This window comes from Stegostoma tigrinum, chromosome 23 (genome assembly GCF_030684315.1).
Source record: "Stegostoma tigrinum isolate sSteTig4 chromosome 23, sSteTig4.hap1, whole genome shotgun sequence".
Classification (NCBI taxonomy): domain Eukaryota; kingdom Metazoa; phylum Chordata; class Chondrichthyes; order Orectolobiformes; family Stegostomatidae; genus Stegostoma; species Stegostoma tigrinum.
In genome coordinates this window covers 39,960,658-39,975,874 of record NC_081376.1, presented here as the reverse complement: position 1 = coordinate 39,975,874, position 15,217 = coordinate 39,960,658, and the positions used below count along the sequence as shown (strand labels likewise).

Below are 15,217 nucleotides of genomic sequence, written 5' to 3'. Positions count from 1 at the left end.
CCTAATCTTACTTTCGTCATTCTTTTATTCCTTAAATACCTATAGAAAGCCTTAGGGTTTACCCTGATCCTATCCGCCAACAACTTCTCATGTCTTCTCCTGGCTCTTCTGAGCTCTCTCTTTAGGTCTTTCCTGGCTACCTCGTAGCCCTCAAGTGCCCTAACTGAGCCTTCACATCTCATCCTAACATAAGCCACCTCCTTCCTCTTGACCAGAGATTCCACCTCCTTCGTAAACCACGGCTCCCGCGCTCTACAGCTTCCTCCCTGCCTGACAGGTACATACTTATCTAGGACACACAGGAGCTTTTCCTTGAATAAGCTCCACATTTCTAATGTGCCCATCCCCTGCAGTTTCCTTCCCCATCCTATGCTCCCTAAATCTTGCCTAATCTTATCGTAATTGCCTTTCACCCAGCTATAACTCTTGCCCAGTGGTATACACCTATCCTTTTCCATCACTAAAGTAAACATAACAGAATTGTGATCGCTATCACCAAAGTACTCACCTACTTCCAAATCTAACACCTGGCCAGGCTCATTACCCAGTACCAAATCTAATGTGGCTTTGCCCCTTGTTGGCCTATCTTCATACTGTGTCAGGAAGCCCTCCTACACACACTGTACAAAAACTGATCCATCTATAGTACTCGAACTATAGTGTTCCCAGCCAATATTTGGAAAGTTGAAGTCCCCCATGACAACTACCCTGTCTCTCTCACTCCTATCGAGACTCATCTTTGCTATCCTTTCCTCTACATCTCTGGAACTATTCGGAGGCCTATAGACAACCCCCAACAGGGTGACCTCTCCTTTCCTGTTTCTAACCTCAGCCCATACTACCTCAGTTGACGAGTCCCCAAACATCCTTTCTGCAACTGTAATACTGTCCTTGACCAACAATGCCACACCTCCGCCCCTTTTACCATCTGCTCTGTTCTTACTGAAACATCTAAATCCCGGAACCTGCAACAACCATTCCTGTTCCTGCTCTATCCATGTCTCCGAAATGGCCACAACATCAAAGTCCCAGGTACTAACCCATGCAGAGGGTTCACCCACCATATTCCAGATGCTCATGGCATTGAGGTAGACACACTTCAAATCAACTTCTTGCTTGCCGGTGCCATCTTGCTTCCCTGAAACGTTATTTCGGACCACCCTGCTCTCAACTTTTTCTATAGTCGAACTACAATTTTGGCGCCCATCCCCCTGCTGAATTAGTTTAAACCCACCCGAATAGCCTTAGCAACTTTCCCCCCAGGATATCGGTACCCCTCTGGTTCAGGTGAAGACCATCTTGCTTGTTGAGGTCCCACCTACCCCAGAAAGAGCCCCAATTATCCAAGAATCCAAAACCCTTCCTCCTGCAGCATCCCTGTAGCCACGTGTTCAACTCCTCTCTCACCCTATTGCTAGACTCACTAGCACGTGGCACGGGCAACAAACCAGAGACAACAACTCTGTTCGTCCGAGCTCTCAGCTTCCATCCTAGCTCCCTGAATTTCTGCCTTAAATCCCCATCTCTCTTCCTACCTATGTCGTAGGTGCCTATGTGGACCACGACTTGGGGCTGCTCCCCCTCCCCCTTAAGGATCCCAAAAACACAATCAGAGACATCACGCACCTTGGCACCTGGGAGGCAACACACCAACCATGAGTCTCTCTCGTCCCCACAGAACCTCCTATCTGTTCCCCTAACTATGGAGTCCCCAATGACTAATGCTCTGCTCCTCTTCCCCCTTCCCTTCTGAGCAGCAGGGACAGACTCTGTGCCAGAGACCTGTGCCCCACTGCTTTCCCCTGGTAAGTCATCCCCCCCAACAGTATCCAAAACGGTATATTTATTGTTGAGGCAAATGGCCACAGGGGATCCCTGCACTGCCTGCCGGTTCCCTTTCCCTCCCCTGACCGTAACCCAATCTGCCTTTTTCCTGTACTTGAGGAGAAACTACCTCCCTGGAACTCCTCTCAATAACCCCCTCTGCCTCCCGAATGATCCGAAGTTCATCCAGCTCCAGCTCCAGTTCCCTAACGTGGTTTTCAAGGAGCTGGAGTTGGGTGCACTTCCCGCAGATGTAGTCAGCAGGGACACTAGTGGTGACCCTTACCTCCCACATTCTGCAGGAGGAACATTCAACTGCCCTGACCTCCGTTCCCATTATTCTAAATTCCCAAGACTTAAAAAAAATAAAAAATAAACTTGTTAAAGGCAGGATCTCGGCAGTGTGGAGGAACAGCGGGATCTTGGTGTTCAAGTGCATAGCTCCCTCAATGTTGCCACCTAAGTAGATAAGGTTGTTAAGAAAGCATATGGTGTTTTGGCTTTCATTAACAGGATTGAGTTTAAGAGCCACGAGGTTATGCTGCAGCTCTACAAAACCCTGGTGAGACCTCACTTGGAATATTGTGTCCAGTTCTGGTCGCCCTATTATAGGAACAATATGGAGGGTTTGGAGAGGGTGCAAAGGAGATTTACCAGGATGCTGCCTGGACTGGAGGGCTTGTCTTACAAGGAGAGGTTGACTGAGCTCAGACTTTTCTCTCTGGAGAGAAGGAGGAAGAGAGGTGACCTGATTGAGGTGTACAAGGTAATGAGAGGCACGGATAGAGTCAATAGCCAGAGACCTTTCCCCAGGGCAGGATTGACTGCCACGAGGGGGTCATAGTTTTAAGGTGTTAGGAGGAAGGTATAGAGTAGACGTCAGAGGGAGGTTCTTCACCCAGAGAGTTGTGAGCGCATGGAATACTTTTGCCAGTGGAAGTCGTGGAAGCAGAGTCGTTAGAGACATTTAAGCGACTGCTGGACATGCACATGGACAGCAGTGAATTGAGGGGAATGTTGGTTAGGATATTTTATTTTTGGATGAGGATTATTCCACGGCACAACATCGTGGGCCGAAGGGCCTGTACTGTGCTGTACTTTTCTATGTTCTATGTTCTATGTACAATCTTAACATTTACAGAAGTTCATTAAATGACTGCACAATCAAATGATGATTCTTTCTGAAAATGTACTTTCAAATCCAAATCAAACACAGACATATTTCAATTGTATTTCACTGACTAATAGAAAGTTCACTTGGCTGAAACTGGGACTGAAGGAATCATCTTATGAGACAGGCTGGGCCTGTATCCATTGGAGTTAAGAAGAATGAGAGACAATCTGAGTGAAAAATAAAAAATGTGAGGGGTCTTGACAAGGTGGATTTTGAAAGGATATTTCCCTTTACAAGAAAGAGTAGAACTATGAGACACTGGACTGAATTTTCACAGCCCCTGAATGATATGGGAGTCAGCTGGGAAAATATAGCAAGATTTTCTAAATAATTCTAACTTTCAACTTAATGTTTTAATAGCAAGACATGAATATACAAACATACAAAATGAAGAACAAGATAGACTGTGCATTCCTTCAAACCTGCTCTGCCATTCAGTAAGATCCTAGATGATCTGATTTCAACCTCAACTGTACAATCCTGTTTATCCCTAATGATCTGTCATCCCCTTGGGAATCAAGAATCTATTTGGACAAAGATGTTGTCCATCTGGCCTTTCTTCATAAGCGATCCACTCATTCCAGAAAATATTCTAGTAAACTTTCTCTGATCTGCTTCCAACACATTAACATCAATATCCTGTATAACTGAAGAATAACCTCCTTACTCTTGCAATCAATGCCCCTTGCAATAAAACATACCATTCTATTAACTTTCCTGATTACTTTGTGTACCTGCATGTTCACCTTCTGTGATTCATCTACTGGGGCACTCAGATCCCTCTGCATCTTAGAGCTCTGCAACCTCTCACCATTTAGAAACTCACTAATGATCCATGTTTTAATTGATTAACATTTCATATTTTTGCCTCATTTATATGAAAATTGTTATTGTCCCATGTAGTGAAGAAAAACCCAATGGCAACAATTCCCAATATGGAAGTCAGGGGTGTGACCAGGGCGGCTGCAGCTCACCATTTCCTTCACTGGACCTCCATCTTAACCAGTAGCTCCCCAACATTTTTAGCCATGCTTCATTGGCAGTGACTGCCTGCAACCCCTATCCACAGAGGTTGATGTCAGACCGAAACAGGCCTCACTACATGACCATGGCATAGCTCTACCTCATTTAGTTAGACAGTTCTCCCCTTTGGAGCCGACTGACATCACTCATTAGAAGGCTGCAGCCCACTTGCTTTGCGCACAGGGACAGGCACTCGTTTCATACAGTGGAGCAAGGTGCACCTCAATGTCCTTTCCTTTTATTAAGCATTCATTCGCCTTGCAAAAATGTGGATGCTCACAGTTTTCCCTTTTCGAGCATTGCTTCCTCATTCAGGCTCACAGTACTTCTGTTTTGCCTCTGCTTTTAGACACAAAGCCAAACAGCCTGTCATGTCTGCCAGCAATGGTTAGTCATGACAGCCAACATGTATACGAACCACGCTCCATCAATAGCACACTTGCAGCACCTACCAGCAGCTTACGCAGCAAACATACAGAATGTGCACTGACCAAATGGCCACATCTCAAAATCTAAGGGGAGTAGTCCACACTGAAGGCAATGGGAATTGGGGGCGGTGCTATTGCCAGTCAGTGTCAAGGGCAGCGTCTGATCTCAGTGTGGGCATGTGGATGTGTCAGTCAACCATTCGGGACAGTTCGGGTCAGGGGTTCCGGATCATCCCAGATCAAGTAGCAATAGAGTTACGAATTTGAGCTTCTATTTACAACTAAGTGTCACTCATATCCTCAGAGGCTTTTCCTTTTGTTTCATTCCCACTATGTGCACTGTGAAGGGCTATTCGTGGCTGGCAGCAATTGACCTGGTGCAGAACTGGACTTTAAACATTGTGCGATGATGGAAATCCCAGAAGGCCTTGACAGTGATAAATATCTCCAGCACCAGTAAGCGCATGATAGCATGAAAACAACACCATAGAAGTGTGGCTCATACATGATGAGATCAGCTGCTGAAATTGTATAAGATAACTTGTTAGACCTTACGAAGAAAGTCTCTTCACGAAACTCTCTAAAATTGACACTTAGCCAATTATTGTGCAACTTAGATCACTGTTTAAAAATAAGTGGTTTCCTATTTAAGGTGGAGATGAAGAGATTAATTTTTCTTAGCAGATGATGAGTCTTTAGAAGCAAGGTCGTTAAATATTTTTGAGACACAGGTAGTTGGATTCTTCATTAATAAGGGAGTCAACGGTTATTGGGATGAGATAGGAATGTGGATTTGAAGCCACTATGAGATCAGCCATGATCTTATTAAATGGAGGATCAGGCTAGTGGAGCCAAATGGCCTACTCCTACTCCAAATTGATAGCTGCAGATGGTATGGGAGTATCATTAAACCACAAGAGAGCTCTGAACATTTATTTTCCATCATACTTACAATATATTTTATATTTTAAAAATTCATTTTGGTCCTTCTCTAAAACAAGTTGAATGATTATTTGAAAATGTATTTTGATTTGAATCATTAATAGTGTTCATTACAGTTGAAACAGTCACTAATCTGCTGTTGAGATAATATCGCTTGTCAGATTGTAAGCCTTTCTGTCGTTGCTGGGATTTATTGCCAGTCTCTTCCATTGAATGCATTCTTATCGTTTCCCTTTTATCATTGCCAGTGGCAGATTAGTGTATTTCCTGTTCCAAAAGTCATGTTCTTGTGGAAATATATGGCTTCTTGGAGGTGGCTAAGTAATACTTTAGCATGTTGAATGATTAATTGTTAACCATAAGGGATAGAATGTGCATTGATATGTTTCAGCTCTGCTTCCTTTAATATTTATTTGCCCAAGTCATATTACTTATGTTACTTGAGAGCATCTGAAGGTCTGTAAATCTAGAATTACATCAGACCACAGATTTTTATTGATACTAGTAATTTAGATTTTTCCATTACAAAATAATAGCAAATGAGAACTTTGATAGTGACTTGAGGGGTCTTCCAATGGTCGATGCTTATTTTAAGCTTAGGTTCGTAGATTATTTCCTTCCCTGTTATTGAAATCTAATGTAATTGTGCCCTCTTTATTTATCACAGTTACTATAATTTATCTGAGGCTTTTATTAATCTTGCTCACAGATCTGTTCTTGCACTTGTTTCAGTTTACTTCTTGTATTTCATCTTGCATTTGATTCTACAATGTAGTAATCCGTGATTAAAAAGTGTAAAAGTTGTTATGAGATGGAAATAATTAAGGCAAAATGGTCAGTTTCTCAGATTGTATCAAAGTAAATGGGAGACTGATTTGCAAGGAAGCGAAGAGAAATCAGGAACTTCTGGAATATGGATGGTGCTACCAACGCAAATATTTTCAGCTGTCCTTATTGCTCTGAAAAAGTTATCATGGGTCTTCTACTTGAGCAGTTTGATAGAATGAAGTGGCTTGCTAAGTCCTTTCAGAGAGCAGTAAGAACCAACAATATTGGTATGGGCTAGGGTCACACACAGATTAGGCCATACACGGAAAGCAGACTTTCCATCCTTAAGATTCACATGCCAAGTGGGTTTTTATGACAACCCAGTGTCACTTTTACTGACATGAGCTTTTCACTTCCAGATTTTATTTCCACGCAGAATTCAAATTCTCAAACTGTCATGGTGGGTTGGAATCGACATTTGCTGGATTATTACTTCAGGCCTATTGCTTCCTTAAAATAAAAACAAATATTGTGCACACTGGAAATCTGAAATAAACAAAGAAAGCGCTGGAATAACCTCATCAGGTCTGACAGCATGTGTGGAGATAGAAATACAGTTAATGGTTCAAGTCTCTTTGGGAATTTAGAATAATGGGAACGGAGGTCAGGGCAGTTGAATGTTCCTCCTGCAGAATGTGGGAGGTAAGGGTCACCACTAGTGTCCCTGCTGACTACATCTGCGGGAAGTGCACCCAACTCCAGCTCCTCGAAAACCGCGTTAGGGAACTGGAGCTAGAGCTGGATGAACTTTGGATCATTCGGGAGGCAGAGGGGGTTATTGAGAGGAGTTACAGGGAGTTAGTCACTCCTCAGATACAAGAAAAAGGCAGATGGGTTACAGTCAGGGGCTGGAAAGGGAACCGGCAGGTGCAGGGATCCCCTGTAGTCATTCCCCTCAACAATAAGTATACCATTTTGGATACTGTTGGGGGGGAACGATTTACCAGGGGAACGCAGTGGGGCACAGGTCTCTGGCACAGAGTCTGTCCCTGCTGCTCAGAAGGGAAGGGGGAAGAGGAGCAGAGCATTAGTCATTGGGGAGTCCATAGTTAGGGGGACAGATAGGAGGTTCTGTGGGGATGAGAGAGACTCACGGTTGGTGTGTTGCCTCCCAGGTGCCAGGGTTCGTGATGTATCTGATCATGTTTTGGGATCCTTAAGGGGGAGAGGGAGCAGCCCCAAGTCATGTTCAACATAGGCACAGACGACATAGGTAGGAAGAGAGATGGGGATTTAAGGCAGAAATTCAGGGAGCTAGGATGGAAGCTGAGAGCTAGGACAAACAGAGTTGTTGTCTCTGGTTGGTTGCCCGTGCCACGTGCTAGTGAGGCGAGGAATAGGGAGAGAGGAGTTGAACACGTGGCACAGGGATGGTGCAGGAGGGAGGGTTTTGGATTCTTGGATAATTGGGGCTCTTTCTGGAGTAGGTGGGACCTCTACAAGCAGGATGTTCTTCACCTGAACCAAAGGGGTACCAATATCCTGGGGGGGATATTTGCTAAGGCTATTCAGGTGGGTTTAAACTAATTCAGCAGTGGGATGGGAACCAAAATTGTAGCTCGAGTATAGAAAAGGTTGACAGTACGGAGGTCCGAAATAAAGTTTCAGGGACGCAAGTTTGAAGTGTGTCTACTTCAACGCCAGGAGCGTCCGGAATATGGTGGGTGAACTTGCAGCATGGGTTAGTACCTGGGACTTAGATGTTGTGGCCATTTCGGACACATGGATAGAGCAGGGACAGGAATGGTTGTAGCAGGTGCCGGGACTTAGATGTTTCAGTAAGAACAGAGAAGATGGTAAAAGAGGGGGAGGTGTGGCATTGTTGGTCAAGGACAGTATTACAGTTGCAGAAAGGATGTTTGGGGACTCGTCAACTGAGGTAGTATGGGCTGAGGTTAGAAACAGGAAAGGAGAGGTCACCCTGTTGGGAGTTTTCTATAGGCCTCCAAATAGTTCCAGATATGTAGAGGAAAGGATAGCAAAGATGATTCTCGATAGGAGTGAGAGAGGCAGGGTAGTTGTCATGGGGGACTTCAACTTTCCAAATATTGACTGGGTGCACTATAGTTCGAGTACTATAGATGGGTCAGTTTTTGTCCAGTGTGTGCAGGAGGGCTTCCTGACACAGTATGTAGATAGGCCAACCAGGGGCGAAGCCACATTAGATTTGGTACTGGGTAATGAGCCCGGCCAGGTGTTAGATTTGGAATCAGGTGAGCACTTTGGTGATAGCGATCACAATTCTGTTATTTTTACTTTAGTGATGGAAAGGGATAGGTGTATACCATTGGGCAAGAGTTATAGCTGGGGGAAAGGCAATTACGATCAGATTAGGCTAGATTTAGGGAGCATAGGATGGGGAAGGAAACTGCAGGGGATGGGCACATTAGAAATGTGGAGCTTATTCAAGGAAAAGCTCCTGTGTTTCCTAGATAAGTATGTACCTGTCAGGCAGGGAGGAAGCTGTAGAGCACGGGAGCCGTGGTTTACGAAGGAGGTGGAATCTCTGGTCAAGAGGAAGGAGGTGGCTTATGTTAGGATGAGATGTGAAGGCTCAGTTAGGGCACTTGAGGGCTACGAGGTAGCCAGGAAAGACCTAAAGAGAGAGCTCAGAAGAGCCAGGAGAAGACATGAGAAGTTGTTGGCGGATAGGATCAGGGTAAACCCTAAGGCTTTCTATAGGTATTTAAGGAATAAAAGAATGACGAAAGTAAGATTAGGCCCAATCAAGGATAGTAGTGGTAAGTTGTGTGTGGAGTCAGATGAGATAGGGGAAGCGCTAAATGAATATTTTTCAACAGTATTCACTCTACAAAATGACAATGTTGTCGAGGGGAATACTGAGATACAGGCTACTAGAGTAGGTGAGATTGAGGTTCACAAGGAAGAGGTATTAGAAATCCTACAGAGTGTGAAAATAGATGTCCCCGGGCCGGATGGGATTTATCCTCGGATCCTCTGGGAAGCCAGGGACAAGATTGCCGAGCCTTTGGCATTGATCTTTAACTCGTCATTGTCTACAGGAATAGTGCCAGAAGACTGGAGGGTAGCAAATGTGGTTCCTCTGTTCAAGAAGGGGAGTAGAGACAACCCTGGTAATTATAGACCAGTGAGCCTCACTTCAGTTGTTGGTAAAGTGTTGGAAAAGGTTATAAGGGATAGGATTTATAATCATCTAGAAAAGAATAAATTGATTAGGGATAGTCAGCACTGTTTTGTGAAGGGTAGGTCATGCCTCACAAACCTTCTTGAGTTCTTTGAGATGATGACAAAACAGGTAGATGAGAGTAAACCAGTTGATGTGGTGTATATGGATTTCAGCAAGGCATTCTATAAGGTTTCCCACAGTAGGCTATTGTACAAAATGAGGAGGAATGGGATTGTGGGAGATATAGCAGTTTGGATCCGAAATTGGCTTGCTGAAAGAAGACAGAGGGTGGTGGTTGATGGGAAATGTTCATCCTGGAGACCAGTTACTAGTGGTGTACCGCAAGGGTCGGTGTTGGGTACACTGCTGTTTGTCATTTTTATAAATGACCTGGATGAGGGCGTAGAAGGATGGGTTAGTAAATTTGCAGATGACACTAAGGTCGGTGGAGTTGTGGATAGTGACGAAGGACGTTGTAGGTTACAGAGAGACATAGATAAGCTGCAGAGCTGGGCTGAGAGGTGGCAAATGGAGTTTAATGCAGACAAGTGTGAGGTGATGCACTTTGGTAGGAGTAACCGGAATGCAAAGTACAGGGCTAATGGTAAGATTCTTGGTAGTGTAGATGAGCAGAGAGATCTCGGTGTCCATGTACACAGATCCTTGAAAGTTGCCCTCCAGGTTGACAGGGCTGTTAAGAAGGCATACAGTGTTTTAGCTTTTATTAATAGAGGGATCGAGTTCCGGAACTAAGAGGTTATGGTGAAGCTGTACAAAACTCTGGTGCGGCCGCACTTGGAGTATTGCGTACAGTTCTGGTCACCGCATTATAAGAAGGATGTGGAAGCTTTGGAAAGGGTGCAGAGGAGATTTACTAGGGTGTTGCCTGGTATGGAGGGAAGGTCTTACGAGGAAAGGCTGAGGGACTTGAGGCTGTTTTCGTTAGAAAGAAGAAGGTTGAGAGGTGACTTAATTGGGACATATAAGATTATCAGAGGGTTAGATAGGGTGGATAGGGTAAGCCTTTTTCCTAGGATGGTGACGGCGAGCACGAGGGGTCATAGCTTTAAATTGAGGGGTGAAAGATATAGGACAGATGTCAGAGGTATTTTCTTTACTCAGAGTAGTAAGGGAATGGAACGCTTTGCCTGCAATGGTAGTAGATTCGCCAATTTTAAGTACACTTAAGTCGTCATTGGACAAGCATATGGACGTACATGGAATAGCGTAGGTTAGATGGGCTTCAGATTGGTATGACAGGTCGGCACAACATTGAGGGCCGAAGGGCCTGTACTGTGCTGTAATGTTTTATGTTCTATGTTCTATGACTTTTTTCAAGAATGTTCACACCTGCTGGGTTTCTCAAGCACTTTCTGTGCTGGTTTCCTATCAGTTTCTTGTCCATTTTCATAACTATACTCAAATTATACAAATGATCTGCAACTGGACAGAGTAGAAACAATTCATGCAAGCATATCTCCCTTGTATTGCTTGCAGAAAATTAAAGAGAGCTCATTTATTTGTAAAATATCATGGTGCTGTACGTATGATGTCCTGCAGCTCTTGGTGTTTCTTTAAGCACTGTCAGGTCTCTCCTTGTTTGCACATATATCATAAACTTGTGAAGAATGAAGCAGAATTCCCTCACTCATTTAGTTAAACCCTCACTTTGCAACAGTCAGATAAAGTGGCTAGGATTAAATCAAGATCTGGATTTTAATTAGAAAGTTGCAGTCGGCCTTGGAAGGGTTGGTAGTTGTGGAGGACTGAGACCCATGGGGTTTGGGCCAAAAATCTGAGGACGTTTGTATTTCAGAATTTTTTTTGGTATGCTCCTTGTGAGAGAAGGTGATATGGGGAGAGATCTCTAGGACTTTGTGCATCCCCATGCATGACAGCTGATTCCCAAAAGTTTTGTTAAATGGAGTGCTCAAATCATGAAAGTGGATTAGTGGATGTATGGTGCACTCTGTGGTAACTGGTTACATTAGGCTGTCAATAGGTTTGTTGGCTCTTGTGGTGCAAATGATGACTAGGCAGGTGTATTAGGTGAAACTTCAAAAAAATAATGAGGTGAGAGAAACTGTGAATCACTTACTGAGCTAAAGTGGTGATGGAGGATGAAGCTTGTTTACAAACAGTGTCATTGCTATTATAGGCAATGCAAGAAGATCCAATTACAGGACAATTACAAGAGAACTTGTATACAATACATTGGATGAGAAAAGTAATATTTCCTCATTCCATATTTATTTTTGTACATGTAGGTGACTCAGTAAAGGAAGTAGTAAGGTCAGTGTAGTCTTTTGATGTCTGTTCCTTGGAGCAATTGCTAAGTGTATAATCTGTGATAAAACAGTGTTTGAGGAGTCAAATAATTCATGTGGTAGCACATGGACTTTTCTTAATTGTTGGGTCAATAGGACATCATGACTGGTATAAATTAAATCACCATGAACAAATCAGTAGAGGAGTTAGATCAGACATTTTTATAGATTAAAGTAGCACTGCACTAAAATTGCTTTCTTAGATGCTAGTTTGGCTCTGAGAACATAACTATATGACAGCCTCGGCATATCAGTAAAATTACCACTGTGAATAATCAGATGTAGAATATACATAACTCTGATAGTGGAGGAATGAGCTGTTATCTTAATGCATTTTTCTACTTCAAACATAGTAGCTACGAAAATATTTTTCTCATCCTAATTCTCTTTGAATTTATGAATTTATTGACTCTGCAAAATAAGTGGTAGATTTCATCCTCACCTAATTTCATGAAGTTTAAGAAATTCATTGATAACCATCAGTGGGAACAGCCAGAGGAAACCAAGAAGCCAAGTTGCTGAAGGAATGTCCAAGATGTGAAAAACAAGATGTGAGGATTTATTATCCCATATGTAGTAGGCTACGTTTATTTGAATCACATGAAGAAGAAACCTAAATACAAAACAGAATTAAAGTATTGAGATGAAATTGAAAACATTTCCCATCTTTTACATCGATCACAAGCTCTACTCAGTCTCCATATTTCAAATTTGGGCTCCCAGTGGAAGCACCATGTCTATTCCATTATTAATGCTACCTTCAAGAAGCTCATATTGCTCTTCGAGCCAGAAAAAAGATTTTCAATCCCAGCATCTCTTAGCTCTCATGGAAAACTTGAATCCAAATGACATATCTGAGAGCATCAAACTCATTCTCCAGTCTTTACTTTGGGATGAGTTACAGAGAAAAAAATCTTATTATCTAATGGATGATCAATCCTTCAACTCAAACTTCTAAAACCTCTTTCTCTATTATCTTTTTTGTCTATTTTATCGATGTCTATTGCCAGTAGTCATTGTCCCTAATGCGCTCAAAATGTTTTTCCTTCATATTATAAGTTAAATATTGTAATAAAGGCTCACTGTATGGTACCCTAATCTAACTAATTCTTCCCCAGACTTCAATACTCTGAGACAGTCACTTATTTTCTTGTGCTCTTCCATGGGTGATCATCATTATGCTGACAAGAAATGAAGATGAGGGGTCTATTACAACCTAGAAAGAAAACCAAAGTTGCTGGAAAAGCTCAGCAGCTCTGGCAGTATCTGTGAAGAGAAAAACAGACTTAACATTTTGGGTCCGGTGACCCTTCCTCAGAAGTATTTGATTCTACTTGTCTCATTTAAATGACTGCATAGCCAACTCATTTTCAATGAATAATACTTCTTGTTCGCACCCTCCTAGTAATTATCTCTCTTGACTTGTCTTCTGCAATCTCTTTGTTTATTTATCCCTTCTCTCTCTGTCTATCTCTGGGCATCATCTCAGTGTACCCTATTTGCATGTATTGAGATAATTCCCTCTCTGCCAGACCTGCTGAGTTTCTCCAACACTTAACTGTTAGTGTTTTCCAGAATTCCAGCATCAGCAGTTCATTGCTTTTATTTCAGAGCTCTATAGAGCCTGCCCATGAAGGTATGTGTGGGTGTGTGTGGGTGGGTTGGACTGTCTTCATTTTCACATTTGTTGACATCTACAGTGTCCATTATTGGCGTGTGTGAGAGTTTAAAATGAACAAAGCAATAATTCATCCTGGAATTGTTCAACCATAATTTAATTTCTCAGAAATGAATTATATTTTGTAACAAATTTCATATAATCCCTACAGTGTGGAAACAGGCCATTCAGTGGAACAAGTCCATACAATACCTCCCAACAGCACCTCACCCAGGCCCATCCCATTTAACCCCTTAGCTTCCCATGGCTACCACAATTAAATCACACACCCCAGACACTCAGGGCTATTTAGCATGGCCAATCCACCTAAACCATGGCATGCAGTGAAAAATCATGCAGACACAGGGGGAATGTGCAAATTCCACACAGTCTCCGGAGAGTGTAATCGAATCCGGGTCTCTGGCCCTATAAGGAAGCAGTGTTAAGCACTGAGCCACCATGCCATCCAGCCTGCTCTCTGCTATCTGTGTATTCCATTGTGTGTAGCTTAATCTATCAGATCTTACTGCACTCTGCATCTGCATGATAAACTAATTTTTTTGAAATAAAACAATTGGCAACAGTTGTACCTACGCAATAATGACGGCAGCACACCACCAACGGTTACTTAGTGGACTTTGTTTCCATAATGGATTGGATCGATGAACATGACTCATTGATGTACACACTGAGAAACAGAACAGTGCATTTTAAGCCTTAAATCATCAAATTCAAAGTGTTTATGACACAACTAGGAATTCACTTTAATCCAGTAGAGATATTTCCTGCATCAGGGAATAGTAGCCTTAATATTTGATATTACAAGTATTTAATTTGCTCACATTTTGTATTCAGTGGTGAAGGTAGGTCAGCAGCATGCAACCTAGGAGAACACTACACTCAGTGACTTGGTAATCACTATGCCTTGGTTGTCTCCTCTCCTGACATAGTGTAAAATCTGCTGCCAAGTCCTTGCCATGATGTCAGCAAGCAGGTAAGCAGTGAGTCACTGTTAAATATTCACATACAGCAAACCAGCAAATTAAAAACACTAATATACAAATTAACTTAGAATTTTCATTTTCAGGTGGCAAAATAACTTGTCTTAATCCAGCACAATCATTTAAAATAAAGAAGAATCAATGACATTATTTAAAAAAAAGTTAAAAATCAGTGAGTTTTATTTCATTACTATGGAGAAATCTGACATCTCATAAATATTAAATTTGTTTTTTGGGGTCAATGAGTGTCTTTACAGTGATGATGAAATTTGTAAGCCTTTAACAACCAAGTTACGCCACACATCATTTTGCAATTTTTTCGAGTTTTGTTTTAACAGTAAGACAACAATGTTAAAACTGTCATTCAAGTGATTTCCTATTGAATCTATTCTTGGGGCAGGGTTGGAAGTAGTTGTATGGGCCATATATATGCAGTCAGGCTGACTCTGGGTTCCTTTGAAAATGGCAGGCAGTAGTCAACTGTGAGATTCCCATTCCCATTCCTGCATCTTACATACCTGACCTGTTTGGGTCTATTGCAGAGATGGATGACTCCTACACCCACCACCACCACATCTATACGTCCCACCATTTTTGTGGAGTTTGGGCCAGCTTCTCAAGGATACATGTTTCATGGGCTATCAGAGGAGTGACAAACCATAGTCTGGAACCAGAATTATGTTGTGAGGTACATTTATGGGTTTAATTTATGCCCCTCTCATGTCCCTCTATGTCTTTAATGTCTCTTCCATGCTCCAACTATATCTTCCATTCCTATTCAAACAGTGTGGTCTATAGAACCATCTAATAAAATTATCTTGAAGTGATCAAGAAGACCTTGCAAGAATCTAATTGAAATAATATT

At 42.5% G+C, this 15,217-nt stretch overlaps 2 protein-coding genes across 2 annotated transcripts in view; one reads left to right on the top strand and one right to left on the bottom strand.

Annotated features, from left to right (window-relative positions):
• LOC125462223 (GRB2-related adapter protein-like) overlaps positions 1-15,217 on the top strand; it is a 272,985-nt gene that overhangs the window by 72,512 nt on the left and 185,256 nt on the right. The gene's annotated exons all lie outside the window — the stretch shown is intronic.
• LOC125462439 (transmembrane protein 94-like) overlaps positions 1-15,217 on the bottom strand; it is a 156,705-nt gene that overhangs the window by 21,008 nt on the left and 120,480 nt on the right. Inside the window, exons 27-28 of the mRNA XM_059653874.1 lie at positions 13,946-14,039; positions 12,137-12,307 (exon numbers count right to left, since the gene is read on the bottom strand). Of these exons, the coding sequence (XP_059509857.1) occupies positions 12,137-12,307; positions 13,946-14,039 (265 nt within the window). The remainder of the gene's footprint in view (positions 1-12,136; positions 12,308-13,945; positions 14,040-15,217) is intronic.